This window comes from Coturnix japonica, chromosome 19, assembly GCF_054131305.1.
Source record: "Coturnix japonica strain WE chromosome 19, WE-NBRP24, whole genome shotgun sequence".
Taxonomy (NCBI): Eukaryota; Metazoa; Chordata; class Aves; order Galliformes; family Phasianidae; genus Coturnix; species Coturnix japonica.
The window spans coordinates 1,183,879-1,204,046 of record NC_140681.1 but is presented as its reverse complement, the minus strand read 5'-3'; the positions used below and the strand labels follow the sequence as shown (position 1 = coordinate 1,204,046).

The 20,168-nt window shown below is 51.9% G+C and overlaps 2 protein-coding genes across 5 annotated transcripts; both read left to right on the top strand.

Moving 5' to 3' along the window:
* The first annotated feature begins 202 nt into the window (after positions 1 to 202).
* LOC146757753 (uncharacterized) lies at positions 203 to 9,477 on the top strand. Of its 3 annotated transcripts, none has more exons than XM_085520032.1 (6): positions 203 to 1,325; positions 2,167 to 2,265; positions 3,182 to 3,344; positions 8,304 to 8,405; positions 8,492 to 8,555; positions 8,916 to 9,477. In XM_085520032.1, exon 1 carries the CDS (start codon positions 355 to 357, stop codon positions 1,213 to 1,215), a length of 861 nt encoding a protein of 286 aa, XP_085376158.1. In that variant the 5' UTR covers positions 203 to 354; the 3' UTR covers positions 1,216 to 1,325; positions 2,167 to 2,265; positions 3,182 to 3,344; positions 8,304 to 8,405; positions 8,492 to 8,555; positions 8,916 to 9,477. The 3 variants fall into 3 exon arrangements, with proteins under 3 accessions (XP_085376158.1, XP_085376157.1, XP_085376156.1); XM_085520031.1 differs by having other exon boundaries at positions 2,001 to 2,265; XM_085520030.1 differs by having other exon boundaries at positions 203 to 2,265.
* LOC146757752 (uncharacterized) lies at positions 9,412 to 19,535 on the top strand. Of its 2 annotated transcripts, XM_085520019.1 has the most exons (6): positions 9,412 to 11,409; positions 12,085 to 12,349; positions 13,266 to 13,428; positions 18,361 to 18,463; positions 18,550 to 18,613; positions 18,974 to 19,535. In XM_085520019.1, the coding sequence occupies exon 1, from the start codon at positions 10,439 to 10,441 to the stop codon at positions 11,297 to 11,299; it is 861 nt and encodes a 286-aa protein (XP_085376145.1). In that variant the 5' UTR covers positions 9,412 to 10,438; the 3' UTR covers positions 11,300 to 11,409; positions 12,085 to 12,349; positions 13,266 to 13,428; positions 18,361 to 18,463; positions 18,550 to 18,613; positions 18,974 to 19,535. The 2 variants fall into 2 exon arrangements, with proteins under 2 accessions (XP_085376145.1, XP_085376144.1); XM_085520018.1 differs by having other exon boundaries at positions 9,412 to 12,349.
* The last annotated feature ends 633 nt before the right edge of the window (positions 19,536 to 20,168 follow it).

Below are 20,168 nucleotides of genomic sequence, written 5' to 3'. Positions count from 1 at the left end.
AGCTTGATTGACTCTCGTCAATACGGCCTTCCAAAGCCCGGCCCTGGGGAGTTGTCCAAAAATTTTCCAACCTTTTGTATTACCTAAGTTTATTTTAAACAGACAAGGAGGAGTAATCTCTTAAAGGCTTTTTTAAAGGCATTGGACTAGGTTTTGATTATCACGTCTCAGGAAGCTTCTGCATTCCACCTAGTGCTAATGTGATACATCAAGAGCAGATGACACAAGAGATTCAGGCCTTGCTGCCAGTCTTTTACGAATCAGAACTTTGTTTCATGTTGCCAGATATTGTGGTTTCCTTTTCAGGGGATTCCTTTGCTGTATAATAAGAAGGCCGAGGGCATCCTGGCCTGCATGGGAAACAGTGTTGCCAGCAGGAGCAGAGAGGTGATTGTCCCCCTGTTGTCAGCACTGATGAGGCCGCAGCTCGAGTGCTGTGTTCAGTTTTGGGCCCCTCAGTGCAAGAAAGACATGGAGGCCCTGGAACGCGTTCAGAGGAGGGCAACAAAGCTGGTGAGGGGTCTGGAGCACAGGCCGTATGAGGAGCGGCTGAGGGAGCTGGGATTGTTCAGCCTGGAGAAGAGGAGGCTCAGGGGAGACCTCATTGCTCTCTCTAACTTCCTGAAGGGAGGCTGTAGTGAGCTGGGGCTCGGCCTCTTCTCTCGTGTCATTAATGATAGGACCAGAGGGAATGGCTTCAAGCTGCGACAGGGGAGATTCAGGCTGGACACTACGAGGTATTACTGCTCAGAAAGGGTGGCCAGGCACTGGAATGGACACAGGGAGGTGGTGAAGGGAAGGGGACGAGGGCGAGGAAGGAAGGAAGGGAAGGGGAAGGTAAAGGAAGGAAAGCGAGAGGAAAGACACGAAATGAGACGTGAATTTTGGGTCCTTTTCCGGCAGCCGCCCCCCCCCAACAGGCCCCAGCCCGGCCTGAGCCACGTGACAGTGCCAGTGCCAGTGACAGGAAGTGCTTCCTGCAGGCGGCGGAGAGCACTTCCGGGCCATGGCGGCATGGCGGCCATGAGCGGGGCCGGGAGGAGCGGGCTCTGTGCTGCGAACGGGGTCGGGCCTCGGTGCGGGGGCACGGAGGGGCTGTCGGGGGAGGAGCTCGCGGCGCTGCCGGCACCCAGAGGCGGCTCCCGGGCGGCTCCACGGTCTCGCTGTGCTGCGGAGTCACCCGGCCGGCCCCAAAAGCCTGGAGGCAGAGCCTGAGCCGGCCCCGGCCCGGATCGTGTGGTGCGGCTCCGGCCGTGCTGGGCTGTGCGGCAGGAAGATGACTTGCGGAATCAAACTCTATAACCCAAAGATGGGTTCTAAAGCAGGTATGTTTATTCCAGCGTTGCGCAGCGCCGGGTGCAAGCGGGAGAGCTCCACCAAACTTGCACACCGTAAGGAGAAAAGTGTGTTACAGATATAGGTTAAGCTAATACGTAATCAATAGTCTCCTCCTCAGTTTGATTACATATTCATTACATTCCCTAGGACCCCGTTCCCCGCGACCCTTGCCGTTGTTTTGGGGTGAAATTCTTCTTCTGTTTTCTTCTTGGTGTTATCTGCTGGTATCGTTCTCCCATGTCAGCATCATCTTGCCCGGGGGTATCTAATCCTTCTTCTTGTCAGAGGTCTCCGGACAATTTCTTCTTATCTTTATTGCCCTCTTCTCTGGTTTTATTTTGACTAAGTGTCTGTAATTCCCCCTATCCCTGCACTTTTAAATGTAAACTATCTGCAGTTACCCTTTGTCTCGGATTCTGTGAAGTTCCCCTTTCCCTTTCTATAGCAGAGTGTTACCTTGCCTCCATTTCAGTCTTTGGGTCCCCAGGGAGGCTCTCCCTGGGGGTGTCCCGATTCGAAGGCAGGATTCAATCCCGCCGCAGCCCGTCCATGGCAGGCAAACGCTTCTCTCCTCTGCTCTTGGGACTCAGCAGTGCCAGGGGTTTCACAGCGCGCGTGTTGCAGTGGCTGGCAGCCTCCGTGTGTTTTTCTGTTGCATACAGGATCCCATGGTGGAGCCGCGTCAGAAGCAGACGTTGGTGTCTTGTGGCAGGAGCAAGGGCAGTGGAAGCGCTGCCCAGGGCAGGGCGGTGGTGACTGCCATGAGAGCGGAGGTCTGATGCCATCTGCGAGGGATGGGATTTGCATCCGGTGGCTTTTCCGTTGCAGAATGTCCAGCAGCAGAGCATGAGTGGCCGTGAAATGAAGCTGGGCCCCAGGAGAGCCGCCTGGAGCTGCGTCACGAGCTTCGTGCGTGGCCAGCGCAAGGTAGGTGTGCCTTACTGTAAGCGTGCGCTGAAGCAGTGTTGGTTAAGCACGGCTCACTCCTCTGTCTGCAACAGATGGGCTTTCTGCGCGCTTTATTGCTGTGGCCGTAGAATTCCCTCTTTCTTACCATCTGATCTGTGAAGGCTTTTGTGTGGGAAGGTTTTGAGGAATGAGGGAGTAGAAATTGCTTTAGTCACGAGTCATCTGGAAAGGTTTCACAGAAACGGTGACATTTGCAGAAGGAACGTATTGGCATTGGCAGTTGTGCCAAATACTCACTGGGATGGAGAGGAGGGAGTACCTGCAGAAGACCGTTCTCTTCTGGTTTTGAGGAAGCCGGGCAGAGCTCAGATTGCAGCTTAAGCAATGTTCTTTTGTCACACTCTGTGTCCTGTGTTGCGTTCTCTCCTTTCGATTCCAGTTCTCCTGACAGGTTAGGCTTGAATTCAGCATAATATCTGCTTCTCCCTGGGTTCAGGTTCTTTGGGTCTCCTGCCTGCTTTTCTCCCTTTTCTTAATGGAGAGTGGAGTTTCTACCACAGAGCAAAGTTTCGTGATTGACAGAAACAAATATGGAACATATTAGATGAACACAGCTCTGCATTTTTTTCTTCCTCCGAACAGCAAGGGACTCCTGTGCTCTCATTAATATCATCAGTGAGTAGATGCTGCCTTCTACTGGAGCCTAAAATGCTTTCTGCAGTTGAGTGGTTGGAAACATAGGGTTTTAACTTAAAATTGTTTGCGCAGGGTGAAGGTTGGGAATACAATTAGAATACAGTTACACAGTGCTCTATCCCCAGCACTTTCCATCATTTTTCTTAACACAGCTTACGGTTCATTTCAAAACAAACTAACAAAGATGAACTTGGGTTAGCGTAGCCTGTTTTAAATGATCCTTCTGTGTCTTTTCCAGGCTGGTAGCAGAATGGAGACTTTCCCGAGGCACTGAGGAACAGACACAAGCTTCTTTTGAAGGCTTCAATGAAATTCTGCCCCAGCAGTATCTGTGGTCTTTTGATGCTAAGGAGCTGGACGTAAAGGATTCTTTGACTATTGCCAGATCCAGGCTGCTACAGGTATGTCACGGTTTAAACTAAAAATCCACCTGCGTCCGTGACAGGGACTGTGGGCCCAGCAGGGGCCCTAGGCCGAAAGGAAAAAAAGTTAATTAGGAAAAGAAAACAGCAGCAACAATCTAAGGAGGCACACTTATTTACTAAATTACTATATCGAAATACAGGATAACACAGTATAATACAATATAATTGAAAATTGAGCTAACGAATCAAGCAAAATAGGAGAGAGAATGAGTCCCGAAACCGAGAGGCCTACTGTAAATCTAGGCGAAACGGTGAAGGCTCCCACACACTCCCCTGAACGCCAGAACTCGAAAGACGTCAGTCTAGCCTGCGACAGAGTTAATATAGTGTCCAGGTCCCGTGACCTCGTGTTGTTCTCTGGGAGATGTAGTCTTCTTCTGTAAGTTGCAGATTCAGTAAAATTATTCATGCTTTATATGATGTTATGATGTGGAATACTGATAGCAAAATTACAAAATTATTAAACCATGACAAGGTAATACTTGCATTTCAGTCAGTGTCTGAAGAGCAAAGTTCATTAAGGCTGGCGGTTCTGTTTTCAGGATGTGTGAGAGAAGCCTTATGTATCAGTTAGTATTTGGTTACTGTGTTGGTCTTCACTTTCTTCTTTGCAACCAATTTACACGTTTCTAACGTTAAGATTCTGCCAGCATAAATTTTTTGGCTAACAGTGTTTTTGTAGTCCTTGACAATGTGATTTGCGTGTGTCTAAAGAGTGAGCAACTAGAAAGCAAGGGAGAAAAGAACCAAATATCAGCGGATGGTCAAATTACTGAGTGGAGCAGGTTTTAGCTGCTTTTGGGTTCTCCAAGTTATACTCTACAGCAAAACATCGTATTTCTAGCACAGAATGGTACGGTTAGGTAAAGACAAAGTACGTTGTTAGTTTGAATGTCTAAATACAAATGTTTTCATGAGTGGTATTTCTCTTTTGTGGCCTCTCCACATTTTCTTTGTGAGCGGATGTTATTATTTGCTATGAAAGTTTGAGAGTTTAATATTAAAAACGAGTGTAGTGTGATTGCAGGTGCTTTAAGTACAGTAGTATTTCAGTACAATAGTCTTGCTGTAGAAGCAAAGTAGTAGGTTGTAGTTTCAATGATTCCATGTGGGTGCCCAGCCCAAAGTGGGGATTCCCTTATGAAAGGAGGGGGAGGGTGAAGGAGGCCGAGGGCCCTTTTCTCGGGGCCAGCTCTCTGTGCCCTCTTGCTGGCCGGAGAGAAGGGCTGCCCGCTGGACACAGGGAGTGCCTTGTAGCTCCCGTGCCGTGCCCTGCCCTCCAGCCCCCTCCTCATCCTATGCGGAACACCACTCCCAGCAGCACAGGTGCCATTTTGGAATCTTCCCCATGTCACAGCTGTCACCTTGGTAGCTGCGGCTCCACCCGACTCACTCACCTCTGAGAGTGCTGGGCAGGTAGCAGCCATGTCCAGCACGAAGCGAGGGCGAGAGGAATGTAGTGAGGATTTAAGTGGGGAGAAGGAGCTGGGGGCCCCAGAACCGAAGAGGAGGAGGGTGCCCGCCATAACCATCAAATGGAGGAGGGGGAAAGGAGCCCGTTTCCATCATGCCTGGACCAGCCCTGTGACCACCACCCATGTGGAGCCGATGGAGGTGGATCCCCCTCCGGAGGAACCGATGGAGGTGGATCCCCCTCCGGAGGAACCGATGGAGGTGGATCCCCCTCCAGAGGACCCCATGGACGTGGATCCGCCCGCGGCATAGCTGGCCTGGCACCACACGACCGTGCCAGGCCCCGCGTTGGCATGGTCACAGCTTCACCATCGCTGGTCCAGGCACTCGGCTCCTTTCCTGCTGCGCGGCCCCTGCCCCCAGCATGAGCTGGGTGGCATTATTTAACATCTTCTTCTCCTCCACCTCGTTGCTCCTCCGGTTCTGTGGGCCCCCAGTTCCTTCTTCCCCCTGTTGTAGTTAGGTGTTTGCTCTGTTCTTTGTTTTGATGGTTGTGTTAGGTTAGTGTTAGTGTTCAGTTTAGTTTTAGCGTTAGGCATAGGTTCCTGTTTGTTCTTTAGAGTTAGGCATAGGTTCCTGTTTGTTCTTTAGGGTTAGGTATAGGTTTCTGTTGTTATTTTAGAGTTAGGCGTAGGTTAGTGTTCGTACTTACAGTCAGGCATTGGCTGCTACACTCAAGTAAAAGTAACCGCTGCTCCTGGGTAAGCACACAGTGTTGCCATCAGGGCTCAAGCTCAGGCAGCCAGCTGACCGGGGCAGAATTTGTGTTAGACGCTGCTCAGTGACAACACCCAGAACAAAGTAGCAAGGATGTGAAGTGCAGGAGACTACTTGCGCTTAGCACATTCTGTCTGCTGTAACAGCATTACTCAAAGATTTCTAATCAGGCCAAGATCTTTGTGATGCAGCAGTTTGTTCATTACTGCCATCATGGGCGCACGACCCTACTGGCGAGGAATGGAAGGCCCTATATGCTGGCCCGACCCTACCCGCAGGGAGGTGTGCTCCCTCCCCTGGGCACGGGTCAGGGACATTGCTGGGAGACTTCCCAGTCTGATCTGCCCTTCTGTCTACTATCCCCTGCTGATAGTTCAGGCTGGCAGTGAAGAAGTTAGTAAAAAAAGCCTGAAGGCTATCAAAGATGATTTCAGGGGACTGGGGCGGGTAATCGAAGGAACAGGTGTGCGGGTGGTTATTGCATCTGTACTTTCAGTGGCAGGGAGGGATACTGAGTTGGACCTAAAAACCCACCTCTTAAACAAATGGTTAAAGAGTCGGTGCAGACATAGGAGTCTTGGTGTTTTTCACCATGGGGCAATTTATTTGGCTCCTGGCATGACAGCTACAGACGGAAGCGGCCTGTCTCAAAGGGGTAAGAGGGTTCTAGCTGAGGAACTGTCAGGACCCCACCAAAAACCTGCACCCTGACTTGTAAAATGGTTACACAGATATAGGTACACCTCATACATAGTCAATGATGTAAGGAAGGACACTGGACACACCTTCGTTGGCTCCACAGCCGCAGTCCAACACGGCGCCCAGGCCCGTCGATCCATTCCTTTGCTTGCTGCCAGTTCCCACAGGGAGTCCTCACTCAGACACCTGAAACAACAACGCACACAAACACATCAGGCAAACAACAGACACGCACACAAACACAAAACGCCCTCCTCGGATCCCGCCACTCACCCTTCCTTTGCCAACTTCTCTCGCTCACCTTCAGGGCAGTGCCAGCCCCTTCAACCCGATCACAGAATCACAGAATGACCCGGGTTGGAAGGGACCTCAAGGATCATGAAGCACCAACCCCCCGCCTGGCTGCGGGGCTGTGGCAGCCGGTGTGGCTGGGTGCAGCACGTGGGCATGTGGGAGGGCCTGCAGCAGGGATGTGGGGTGTAATCAGAGTGACTGGAATTCCAATTCAGTCAGAGGTCTTAATTGTAGGTAAGGGTTGAATCCGCCGAGGTGCCGCACAAGGAGAGGCGCTGGGTGCGACTATGGAAAGCAGAGCTTGTGTGTCCCAGGAGGCAGGCGTAGTCAGGTCCCCTTTGGAGCCTGCCGTTGTTGGTGCTCAGCTCAGGAGCCCCATCAGGAGCTGCTGCGTGCTGCGTCTGTGTCACGGACTTATCTAGATCAATATGATTGACTGATCAATCTATGATCTCCAGATGATGTTATGATGTGAAATACCAATAGAAAAAAATACAAAACCACAACAGTATGGCAGCCCAAAAAGATTCCCTTGTGGAAGAAGGGGGAGGGTGAAGGAGGGTGAAGGAGGCCGAGGGCCCTTTACTTGGGGCCGGCTGGTCTGTGCCCTCTTGCTGGCCAGAGAGAAGGGCTGCCCGCTGGGCACAGGGAGCACCTTGTAGCTCCCGTACCATGCCCTGCCCTCCAGCCCCCTCCTCATCCTATGTGGAACTCCAGTGCCAGCAGTGCGGCCGCCATTTTAGAACCCTCTCCATGTCACCATGGTCACCGTTGCCGCATGCCTCTGACAGTTGTGGCAGTTAACAGCCATGCCTGCTGCAAAGAGGGCGAGGGTTGAAGTTTCTGGTGGGAGGATGGAGCTGGGGGCCCTAGGAGTCAGAAGGAGGAGGGGGCCCGCCATGACCATCAGGCAGAGGAGGGGTAAGAGAGCCATTATCCATCATGCCTGGACCAGCCCTGTGACCACCACCCATGTGGAGCCTATGGAGGTGGATCCCCCTCCGGAGGAACCGATGGAGGTGGATCCCCCTCCGGAGGAACCGATGGAGGTGGATCCCCCTCCGGAGGAACCGATGGAGGTGGATCCCCCTCCAGAGGAACCCATGGACGTGGATCCGCCCGCGGCATAGCTGGCCTGGCACCACACCACCGTGCCAGGCCCCGCGTTGGCATGGTCACAGCTTCACCATCGCTGGTCCAGGCACTCGGCTCCTTTCCTGCTGCGCGGCCCCTGCCCCCAGCATTAGCTGGGTGGCATTATTTAACATCATCTTCTCCTCCACGTTGTTGCTCCTCTGGTTCTGTGGGCCCCCAGTTCCTTCTTCCCCCTGTTAGGTTAGGTGCTTGTTATGTTTTTGTTGATGGTAGTGTTAGATTAGTGTTAGTGTTAGTGTTCAGTTTAGTTTTAGCGTTAGGGATAGGTTCCTGTTCGTTTTTTAGAGTTAGGCATAGGTTCCTGTTTGTTCTTTAGGGTTAGGTATAGGTTTTTGTTGTTATTTTAGAGTTAGGTATAGGTTTTTGTTGTTATTTTAGAGTTAGGTATAGGTTTCTGTTGTTATTTTAGAGTTAGGCATAGGTTAGTGTTCGTACTTGCAGTCAGGCATTGGCTGTTACACTCAAGTAAAAGTAACCGCTGCTCCTTGGGTAAGCATGCAGCTGGTTGCTCACCCCGAGCAATGAGTGCGACTGCCCTGACAGTTTGATGACATCTGCGATGAACTGAATTTCCCTCTTGGGACTTTTCCTTTGCAGAACATGGAGGAGCAGAGCGTGAGTGGCTGAGAAATGGAGCTGGGACTCAGGAGAGCAACACGTGGCTGTGTCCCAGAGCTCCCAAAGTGTGGCCATTGCAAGGTAGGCGTGCCTTACCGTAAGCGTTGTTCAAGCACAGCTCCTGGCACTGTCTGCAACAGATCCGCTCTCTGCGTGCTTTCTTTCAGTCGCTGGTGTTGTGCAGCACAGCCACGGCACGGCCCTCAGTGCGTACGCGAGGAGCGTGAAAAGGTAGGTGGTGAATTTTCATCTTGCTAACGCTAGGATTAGGAATGGTGAGCATTCCTAAAAGAGTGGCCACAAAGGTGTGATCTGCCTCGGGGAGAAGTTGATTCTCGCCTCTTCAGCTTTTCCCTTCTTTTCTGTCCACCTGTCCTTTCCAGCTCCTCCTCCCCTCAGCTGCAAGTGGGGCAGTGCTCGAGTGTGAGGACTCTTCCTTGGCATGCGGTAACAGACAATGCAGATGTGACTTTTGTGTCCTTCCTTGTTCTTGGGTTCGTAGCCCAGGGATATCTTGCGAGCAGCTCTCTAAGTCAGACTGTGCTGGCAGCGTGCGTGAGTGAAATAGTGCCTCTTTTTTCCCTCTTGCAGCAAGCTTGCCGAGGCAAGGCAAGCGCTACTCAGCTGAGGAAGAAAGCCGAGAAGGAAAGCAGAAAGCAACGATGAGGGCTTGAGCAAGAAGCTACAAAGGACAGCAGAACCACCTGCAACGCTTCCTCGGAGGTGGCACCAAGAGCTGCTGACTCAACAGTCCAGTTTACTGGCACAGCCGTGCTTTCCCTGTCATGGACGGTGGAGATGATGGAAGTGAACTGGACAGGAAGGACTTGTGCTGCGTTAGAAGCAATGAGGGCTTCACATAGGCAGGACTTGGTGTATGGCAAGAGCTGGAGACGCTGCGTTCCTTCAGGGTGTGTCTCTTGAGGTCCAGGCCTGGTGTAGGGTTAGGTTGAAATAGGGCTGGCTGGGACTGGAGAGGGAGGAGGTGACGTAGCCCCGGGGTTTGGCTTCTCCTTGGGTCTGACTGGAGGCTGAGTGACTGATTGCTAAGCGGCAATCCTGGGCACTGGGGTTTCATTTTGGGGTGTGGGCGGGGCAATAAATAGAAGCCAAATCTTCTTGTACGCAATAAAATTGAAGCGAACTTTCTAAACCTGGTGCTGCCTCTTTCAGTAGCTGGTCAGAACGTCCCTCGCTCGGGCTGGCAATCGCAGGGCGATGAAGCGGTCGGCTTCACGTCTCTCCCTTGACATGGTGCAGTGCAGGTTTTCCCCCGTTTCCTTGTTGGTCTTCCCAACCTGTGGCCTTTCAGCCAACCCGTAAGTGCTGGTGACAGGCTGTGAGCATCTCCTTGCTCTCTGAGGACTGACAGAAAGAAACCAGAGGAGGGGAAGCAGCCCGGCAGGAAGAAGGGTGTCCCGTGCTCAGCCCCTTGAGTTGGCCTCTCTTCCCTGAGGGCTCTTTCAGCTTCTGATGGATGCACCGTGTGTTGCTGTTTGCCCTGGGAAGCCCAGCTGCACGCTGGCAGCCGTGGCCTGTGCATCAGCCTCCCCTTGAGGCCCAAGGAGTTGTTTGTTTTTATGTATTCACTATTGGTGTGGCATTTTGTTGTTTTGTTCTGCTTTGAGATCAAGGGGTAATTTAACACCGTTGGAAGTCATTGGGGTTCAGGAGTAGCACATGTAGAATTTTGATCATGCAGCAAGTTGTGATTTCTACTGTGTTAAAGAACTGGCACACACATATACGCCTGCAGCCGGAGCTTGATTGACTCTCGTCAATACGGCCTTCCAAAGCCCGGCCCTGGGGAGTTGTCCAAAAATTTTCCAACCTTTTGTATTACCTAAGTTTATTTTAAACAGACAAGGAGGAGTAATCTCTTAAAGGCTTTTTTAAAGGCATTGGACTAGGTTTTGATTATCACGTCTCAGGAAGCTTCTGCATTCCACCTAGTGCTAATGTGATACATCAAGAGCAGATGACACAAGAGATTCAGGCCTTGCTGCCAGTCTTTTACGGATCAGAACTTTGTTTCATGTTGCCAGATATTGTGGTTTCCTTTTCAGGGGATTCCTTTGCTGTATAATAAGAAGGCCGAGGGCATCCTGGCCTGCATGGGAAACAGTGTTGCCAGCAGGAGCAGAGAGGTGATTGTCCCCCTGTTCTCAGCACTGATGAGGCCGCAGCTCGAGTGCTGTGTTCAGTTTTGGGCCCCTCAGTGCAAGAAAGACATGGAGGCCCTGGAACGCGTTCAGAGGAGGGCAACAAAGCTGGTGAGGGGTCTGGAGCACAGGCCGTATGAGGAGCGGCTGAGGGAGCTGGGATTGTTCAGCCTGGAGAAGAGGAGGCTCAGGGGAGACCTCATTGCTCTCTCTAACTTCCTGAAGGGAGGCTGTAGTGAGCTGGGGCTCGGCCTCTTCTCTCGTGTCATTAATGATAGGACCAGAGGGAATGGCTTCAAGCTGCGACAGGGGAGATTCAGGCTGGACACTACGAGGTATTACTGCTCAGAAAGGGTGGCCAGGCACTGGAATGGACACAGGGAGGTGGTGAAGGGAAGGGGACGAGGGCGAGGAAGGAAGGAAGGGAAGGGGAAGGTAAAGGAAGGAAAGCGAGAGGAAAGACACGAAATGAGACGTGAATTTTGGGTCCTTTTCCGGCAGCCGCCCCCCCCCAACAGGCCCCAGCCCGGCCTGAGCCACGTGACAGTGCCAGTGCCAGTGACAGGAAGTGCTTCCTGCAGGCGGCGGAGAGCACTTCCGGGCCATGGCGGCATGGCGGCCATGAGCGGGGCCGGGAGGAGCGGGCTCTGTGCTGCGAACGGGGTCGGGCCTCGGTGCGGGGGCACGGAGGGGCTGTCGGGGGAGGAGCTCGCGGCGCTGCCGGCACCCAGAGGCGGCTCCCGGGCGGCTCCACGGTCTCGCTGTGCTGCGGAGTCACCCGGCCGGCCCCAAAAGCCTGGAGGCAGAGCCTGAGCCGGCCCCGGCCCGGATCGTGTGGTGCGGCTCCGGCCGTGCTGGGCTGTGCGGCAGGAAGATGACTTGCGGAATCAAACTCTATAACCCAAAGATGGGTTCTAAAGCAGGTATGTTTATTCCAGCGTTGCGCAGCGCCGGGTGCAAGCGGGAGAGCTCCACCAAACTTGCACACCGTAAGGAGAAAAGTGTGTTACAGATATAGGTTAAGCTAATACGTAATCAATAGTCTCCTCCTCAGTTTGATTACATATTCATTACATTCCCTAGGACCCCATTCCCCGCGACCCTTGCCGTTGTTTTGGGGTGAAATTCTTCTTCTGTTTTCTTCTTGGTGTTATCTGCTGGTATCGTTCTCCCATGTCAGCATCATCTTGCCCGGGGGTATCTAATCCTTCTTCTTGTCAGAGGTCTCCGGACAATTTCTTCTTATCTTTATTGCCCTCTTCTCTGGTTTTATTTTGACTAAGTGTCTGTAATTCCCCCTATCCCTGCACTTTTAAATGTAAACTATCTGCAGTTACCCTTTGTCTCGGATTCTGTGAAGTTCCCCTTTCCCTTTCTATAGCAGAGTGTTACCTTGCCTCCATTTCAGTCTTTGGGTCCCCAGGGAGGCTCTCCCTGGGGGTGTCCCGATTCGAAGGCAGGATTCAATCCCGCCGCAGCCCGTCCATGGCAGGCAAACGCTTCTCTCCTCTGCTCTTGGGACTCAGCAGTGCCAGGGGTTTCACAGCGCGCGTGTTGCAGTGGCTGGCAGCCTCCGTGTGTTTTTCTGTTGCATACAGGATCCCATGGTGGAGCCGCGTCAGAAGCAGACGTTGGTGTCTTGTGGCAGGAGCAAGGGCAGTGGAAGCGCTGCCCAGGGCAGGGCGGTGGTGACTGCCATGAGAGCGGAGGTCTGATGCCATCTGCGAGGGATGGGATTTGCATCCGGTGGCTTTTCCGTTGCAGAATGTCCAGCAGCAGAGCGTGAGTGGCCGTGAAATGAAGCTGGGCCCCAGGAGAGCCGCCTGGAGCTGCGTCACGAGCTTCGTGCGTGGCCAGCGCAAGGTAGGTGTGCCTTACTGTAAGCGTGCGCTGAAGCAGTGTTGGTTAAGCACGGCTCACTCCTCTGTCTGCAACAGATGGGCTTTCTGCGCGCTTTATTGCTGTGGCCGTAGAATTCCCTCTTTCTTACCATCTGATCTGTGAAGGCTTTTGTGTGGGAAGGTTTTGAGGAATGAGGGAGTAGAAATTGCTTTAGTCACGAGTCATCTGGAAAGGTTTCACAGAAACGGTGACATTTGCAGAAGGAACGTATTGGCATTGGCAGTTGTGCCAAATACTCACTGGGATGGAGAGGAGGGAGTACCTGCAGAAGACCGTTCTCTTCTGGTTTTGAGGAAGCCGGGCAGAGCTCAGATTGCAGCTTAAGCAATGTTCTTTTGTCACACTCTGTGTCCTGTGTTGCGTTCTCTCCTTTCGATTCCAGTTCTCCTGACAGGTTAGGCTTGAATTCAGCATAATATCTGCTTCTCCCTGGGTTCAGGTTCTTTGGGTCTCCTGCCTGCTTTTCTCCCTTTTCTTAATGGAGAGTGGAGTTTCTACCACAGAGCAAAGTTTTGTGATTGACAGAAACAAATATGGAACATATTAGATGAACACAGCTCTGCATTTTTTTCTTCCTCCGAACAGCAAGGGACTCCTGTGCTCTCATTAATATCATCAGTGAGTAGATGCTGCCTTCTGCTGGAGCCTAAAATGCTTTCTGCAGTTGAGTGGTTGGAAACATAGGGTTTTAACTTAAAATTGTTTGCGCAGGGTGAAGGTTGGGAATACAATTAGAATACAGTTACACAGTGCTCTATCCCCAGCACTTTCCATCATTTTTCTTAACACAGCTTACGGTTCATTTCAAAACAAACTAACAAAGATGAACTTGGGTTAGCGTAGCCTGTTTTAAATGATCCTTCTGTGTCTTTTCCAGGCTGGTAGCAGAATGGAGACCTTCCCGAGGCACTGAGGAACAGACACAAGCTTCTTTTGAAGGCTTCAATGAAATTCTGCCCCAGCAGTATCTGTGGTCTTTTGATGCTAAGGAGCTGGACGTAAAGGATTCTTTGACTATTGCCAGATCCAGGCTGCTACAGGTATGTCACGGTTTAAACTAAAAATCCACCTGCGTCTGTGACAGGGACTGTGGGCCCAGCAGGGGCCCTAGGCCGAAAGGAAAAAAAGTTAATTAGGAAAAGAAAACAGCAGCAACAATCTAAGGAGGCACACTTATTTACTAAATTACTATATCGAAATACAGGATAACACAGTATAATACAATATAATTGAAAATTGAGCTAACGAATCAAGCAAAATAGGAGAGAGAATGAGTCCCGAAACCGAGAGGCCTACTGTAAATCTAGGCGAAACGGTGAAGGCTCCCACACACTCCCCTGAACGCCAGAACTCGAAAGACGTCAGTCTAGCCTGCGACAGAGTTAATATAGTGTCCAGGTCCCGTGACCTCGTGTTGTTCTCTGGGAGATGTAGTCTTCTTCTGTAAGTTGCAGATTCAGTAAAACTATTCATGCTTTATATGATGTTATGATGTGGAATACTGATAGCAAAATTACAAAATTATTAAACCATGACAAGGTAATACTTGCATTTCAGTCAGTGTCTGAAGAGCAAAGTTCATTAAGGCTGGCGGTTCTGTTTTCAGGATGTGTGAGAGAAGCCTTATGTATCAGTTAGTATTTGGTTACTGTGTTGGTCTTCACTTTCTTCTTTGCAACCAATTTACACGTTTCTAACGTTAAGATTCTGCCAGCATAAATTTTTTGGCTAACAGTGTTTTTGTAGTCCTTGACAATGTGATTTGCGTGTGTCTAAAGAGTGAGCAACTAGAAAGCAAGGGAGCAAAGAACCAAATATCAGCGGATGGTCAAATTACTGAGTGGAGCAGGTTTTAGCTGCTTTTGGGTTCTCCAAGTTATACTCTACAGCAAAACATCGTATTTCTAGCACAGAATGGTACGGTTAGGTAAAGACAAAGTACGTTGTTAGTTTGAATGTCTAAATACAAATGTTTTCATGAGTGGTATTTCTCTTTTGTGGCCTCTCCACATTTTCTTTGTGAGCGGATGTTATTATTTGCTATGAAAGTTTGAGAGTTTAATATTAAAAACGAGTGTAGTGTGATTGCAGGTGCTTTTAAGTACAGTAGTATTTCAGTACAATAGTCTTGCTGTAGAAGCAAAGTAGTAGGTTGTAGTTTCAATGATTCCATGTGGGTGCCCAGCCCAAAGTGGGGATTCCCTTATGAAAGGAGGGGGAGGGTGAAGGAGGCCGAGGGCCCTTTTCTCGGGGCCAGCTCTCTGTGCCCTCTTGCTGGCCGGAGAGAAGGGCTGCCCGCTGGACACAGGGAGTGCCTTGTAGCTCCCGTGCCGTGCCCTGCCCTCCAGCCCCCTCCTCATCCTATGCGGAACACCACTCCCAGCAGCACAGGTGCCATTTTGGAATCTTCCCCATGTCACAGCTGTCACCTTGGTTGCTGCGGCTCCACCCGACTCACTCACCTCTGAGAGTGCTGGGCAGGTAGCAGCCATGTCCAGCACGAAGCGAGGGCGAGAGGAATGTAGTGAGGATTTAAGTGGGAGAAGGAGCTGGGGGCCCCAGAACCGAAGAGGAGGAGGGTGCCCGCCATAACCATCAAATGGAGGAGGGGGAAAGGAGCCCGTTTCCATCATGCCTGGACCAGCCCTGTGACCACCACCCATGTGGAGCCGATGGAGGTGGATCCCCCTCCGGAGGAACCGATGGAGGTGGATCCCCCTCCAGAGGAGCCCATGGACGTGGATCCGCCCGCGGCATAGCTGGCCTGGCACCACACGACCGTGCCAGGCCCCGCGTTGGCATGGTCACAGCTTCACCATCGCTGGTCCAGGCACTCGGCTCCTTTCCTGCTGCGTGGCCCCTGCCCCCAGCATGAGCTGGGTGGCATTATTTAACATCTTCTTCTCCTCCACCTCATTGCTCCTCCGGTTCTGTGGGCCCCCAGTTCCTTCTTCCCCCTGTTGTAGTTAGGTGTTTGCTCTGTTCTTTGTTTTGATGGTTGTGTTAGGTTAGTGTTAGTGTTCAGTTTAGTTTTAGCGTTAGGGATAGGTTCCTGTTTGTTCTTTAGAGTTAGGCATAGGTTCCTGTTTGTTCTTTAGGGTTAGGTATAGGTTTCTGTTGTTATTTTAGAGTTAGGCGTAGGTTAGTGTTCGTACTTACAGTCAGGCATTGGCTGCTACACTCAAGTAAAAGTAACCGCTGCTCCTGGGTAAGCACACAGTGTTGCCATCAGGGCTCAAGCTCAGGCAGCCAGCTGACCGGGGCAGAATTTGTGTTAGACGCTGCTCAGTGACAACACCCAGAACAAAGTAGCAAGGATGTGAAGTGCAGGAGACTACTTGCGCTTAGCACATTCTGTCTGCTGTAACAGCATTACTCAAAGATTTCTAATCAGGCCAAGATCTTTGTGATGCAGCAGTTTGTTCATTACTGCCATCATGGGCGCACGACCCTACTGGCGAGGAATGGAAGGTCCTATATGCTGGCCCGACCCTACCCGCAGGGAGGTGTGCTCCCTCCCCTGGGCACGGGTCAGGGACATTGCTGGGAGACTTCCCAGTCTGATCTGCCCTTCTGTCTACTATCCCCTGCTGATAGTTCAGGCTGGCAGTGAAGAAGTTAGTAAAAAAAGCCTGAAGGCTATCAAAGATGATTTCAGGGGACTGGGGCGGGTAATCGAAGGAACAGGTGTGCGGGTGGTTATTGCATCTGTACTTTCAGTGGCAGGGAGGGATACTGAGTTGGACCTAAAAACCCACCTCTTAAACAAATGGTTAAAGAGTCGGTGCAGACATAGGAGTCTTGGTGTTTTTCACCATGGGGCAATTTATTTGGCTCCTGGCATGACAGCTACAGACGGAAGCGGCCTGTCTCAAAGGGGTAAGAGGGTTCTAGCTGAGGAACTGTCAGGACCCCACCAAAAACCTGCACCCTGACTTGTAAAATGGTTACACAGATATAGGTACACCTCATACATAGTCAATGATGTAAGGAAGGACACTGGACACACCTTCGTTGGCTCCACAGCCGCAGTCCAACACGGCGGCCAGGCCCGTCGATCCATTCCTTTGCTTGCTGCCAGTTCCCACAGGGAGTCCTCACTCAGACACCTGAAACAACAACGCACACAAACACATCAGGCAAACAACAGACACGCACACAAACACAAAACGCCCTCCTCGGATCCCGCCACTCACCCTTCCTTTGCCAACTTCTCTCGCTCACCTTCAGGGCAGTGCCAGCCCCTTCAACCCGATCACAGAATCACAGAATGACCCGGGTTGGAAGGGACCTCAAGGATCATGAAGCACCAACCCCCGCCTGGCTGCGGGGCTGGGGCAGCCGGTGTGGCTGGGTGCAGCACGTGGGCATGTGGGAGGGCCTGCAGCAGGGATGTGGGGTGTAATCAGAGTGACTGGAATTCCAATTCAGTCAGAGGTCTTAATTGTAGGTAAGGGTTGAATCCGCCGAGGTGCCGCACAAGGAGAGGCGCTGGGTGCGACTATGGAAAGCAGAGCTTGTGTGTCCCAGGAGGCAGGCGTAGTCAGGTCCCCTTTGGAGCCTGCCGTTGTTGGTGCTCAGCTCAGGAGCCCCATCAGGAGCTGCTGCGTGCTGCGTCTGTGTCACGGACTTATCTAGATCAATATGATTGACTGATCAATCTATGATCTCCAGATGATGTTATGATGTGAAATACCAATAGAAAAAAATACAAAACCACAACAGTATGGCAGCCCAAAAAGATTCCCTTGTGGAAGAAGGGGGAGGGTGAAGGAGGGTGAAGGAGGCCGAGGGCCCTTTACTTGGGGCCGGCTGGTCTGTGCCCTCTTGCTGGCCAGAGAGAAGGGCTGCCCGCTGGGCACAGGGAGCACCTTGTAGCTCCCGTACCATGCCCTGCCCTCCAGCCCCCTCCTCATCCTATGTGGAACTCCAGTGCCAGCAGTGCGGCCGCCATTTTAGAACCCTCTCCATGTCACCATGGTCACCGTTGCCGCATGCCTCTGACAGTTGTGGCAGTTAACAGCCATGCCTGCTGCAAAGAGGGCGAGGGTTGAAGTTTCTGGTGGGAGGATGGAGCTGGGGGCCCTAGGAGTCAGAAGGAGGAGGGGGCCCGCCATGACCATCAGGCAGAGGAGGGGTAAGAGAGCCATTATCCATCATGCCTGGACCAGCCCTGTGACCACCACCCATGTGGAGCCTATGGAGGTGGATCCCCCTCCGGAGGAACCGATGGAGGTGGATCCCCCTCCGGAGGAACCGATGGAGGTGGATCCCCCTCCGGAGGAACCGATGGAGGTGGATCCCCCTCCAGAGGAGCCCATGGACGTGGATCCGCCCGCGGCATAGCTGGCCTGGCACCACACCACCGTGCCAGGCCCCGCGTTGGCATGGTCACAGCTTCACCATCGCTGGTCCAGGCACTCGGCTCCTTTCCTGCTGCGCGGCCCCTGCCCCCAGCATTAGCTGGGTGGCATTATTTAACATCTTCTGCTCCTCCACCTTGTTGCTCCTCTGGTTCTGTGGGCCCCCAGTTCCATCTTCCCCCTGTTAGGTTAGGTGTTTGTTATGTTCTTTTTTGTTGATGGTAGTGTTAAGTTAGTGTTAGTGTTAGTGTTCAGTTTAGTTTTAGCGTTAGGGATAGGTTCCTGTTCGTTTTTTAGAGTTAGGCATAGGTTCCTGTTTGTTCTTTAGGGTTAGGTATAGGTTTTTGTTGTTATTTTAGAGTTAGGTATAGGTTTTTGTTGTTATTTTAGAGTTAGGTATAGGTTTCTGTTGTTATTTTAGAGTTAGGCATAGGTTAGTGTTCGTACTTGCAGTCAGGCATTGGCTGTTACACTCAAGTAAAAGTAACCGCTGCTCCTTGGGTAAGCATGCAGCTGGTTGCTCACCCCGAGCAATGAGTGCGACTGCCCTGACAGTTTGATGACATCTGCGATGAACTGAATTTCCCTCTTGGGACTTTTCCTTTGCAGAACATGGAGGAGCAGAGCGTGAGTGGGCTGAGAAATGGAGCTGGGACTCAGGAGAGCAACACGTGGCTGTGTCCCAGAGCTCCCAAAGTGTGGCCATTGCAAGGTAGGAGTGCCTTACCGAAAGCGTTGTTCAAGCACAGCTCCTGGCACTGTCTGCAACAGATCCGCTCTCTGCGTGCTTTCTTTCAGTCGCTGGTGTTGTGCAGCACAGCCACGGCACGGCCCTCAGTGCGTACGCGAGGAGCGTGAAAAGGTAGGTGGTGAATTTTCATCTTGCTAACGCTAGGATTAGGAATGGTGAGCATTCCTAAAAGAGTGGCCACAAAGGTGTGATCTGCCTCGGGGAGAAGTTGATTCTCGCCTCTTCAGCTTTTCCCTTCTTTTCTGTCCACCTGTCCTTTCCAGCTCCTCCTCCCCTCAGCTGCAAGTGGGGCAGTGCTCGAGTGTGAGGACTCTTCCTTGGCATGCGGTAACAGACAATGCAGATGTGACTTTTGTGTCCTTCCTTGTTCTTGGGTTCGTAGCCCAGGGATATCTTGCGAGCAGCTCTCTAAGTCAGACTGTGCTGGCAGCGTGCGTGAGTGAAATAGTGCCTCTTTTTTCCCTCTTGCAGCAAGCTTGCCGAGGCAAGGCAAGCGCTACTCAGCTGAGGAAGAAAGCCGAGAAGGAAAGCAGAAAGCAACGATGAGGGCTTGAGCAAGAAGCTACAAAGGACAGCAGAACCACCTGCAACGCTTCCTCGGAGGTGGCACCAAGAGCTGCTGACTCAACAGTCCAGTTTACTGGCACAGCCGTGCTTTCCCTGTCATGGACGGTGGAGATGATGGAAGTGAACTGGACAGGAAGGACTTGTGCTGCGTTAGAAGCAATGAGGGCTTCACATAGGCAGGACTTGGTGTATGGCAAGAGCTGGAGACGCTGCGTTCCTTCAGGGTGTGTCTCTTGAGGTCCAGGCCTGGTGTAGGGTTAGGTTGAAATAGGGCTGGCTGGGACTGGAGAGGGAGGAGGTGACGTAGCCCCGGGGTTTGGCTTCTCCTTGGGTCTGACTGGAGGCTGAGTGACTGATTGCTAAGCGGCAATCCTGGGCACTGGGGTTTCATTTTGGGGTGTGGGCGGGGCAATAAATAGAAGCCAAATCTTCTTGTACGCAATAAAATTGAAGCGAACTTTCTAAACCTGGTGCTGCCTCTTTCAGTAGCTGGTCAGAACGTCCCTCGCTCGGGCTGGCAATCGCAGGGCGATGAAGCGGTCGGCTTCACGTCTCTCCCTTGACATGGTGCAGTGCAGGTTTTCCCCCGTTTCCTTGTTGGTCTTCCCAACCTGTGGCCTTTCAGCCAACCCGTAAGTGCTGGTGACAGGCTGTGAGCACCTCCTTGCTCTCTGAGGACTGACAGAAAGAAACCAGAGGAGGGGAAGCAGCCCGGCAGGAAGAAGGGTGTCCCGTGCTCAGCCCCTTGAGTTGGCCTCTCTTCCCTGAGGGCTCTTTCAGCTTCTGATGGATGCACCGTGTGTTGCTGTTTGCCCTGGGAAGCCCAGCTGCACGCTGGCAGCCGTGGCCTGTGCATCAGCCTCCCCTTGAGGCCCAAGGAGTTGTTTGTTTTTATGTATTCACTATTGGTGTGGCATTTTGTTGTTTTGTTCTGCTTAGAGATCAAGGGGTAATTTAACACCGTTGGAAGTCATTGGGGTTCAGGAGTAGCACATGTAGAATTTTGATCATGCAGCAAGTTGTGATTTCTACTGTGTTAAAGAACTGGCACACACATATACGCCTGCAGCCGGAGCTTGATTGACTCTCGTTAATACGG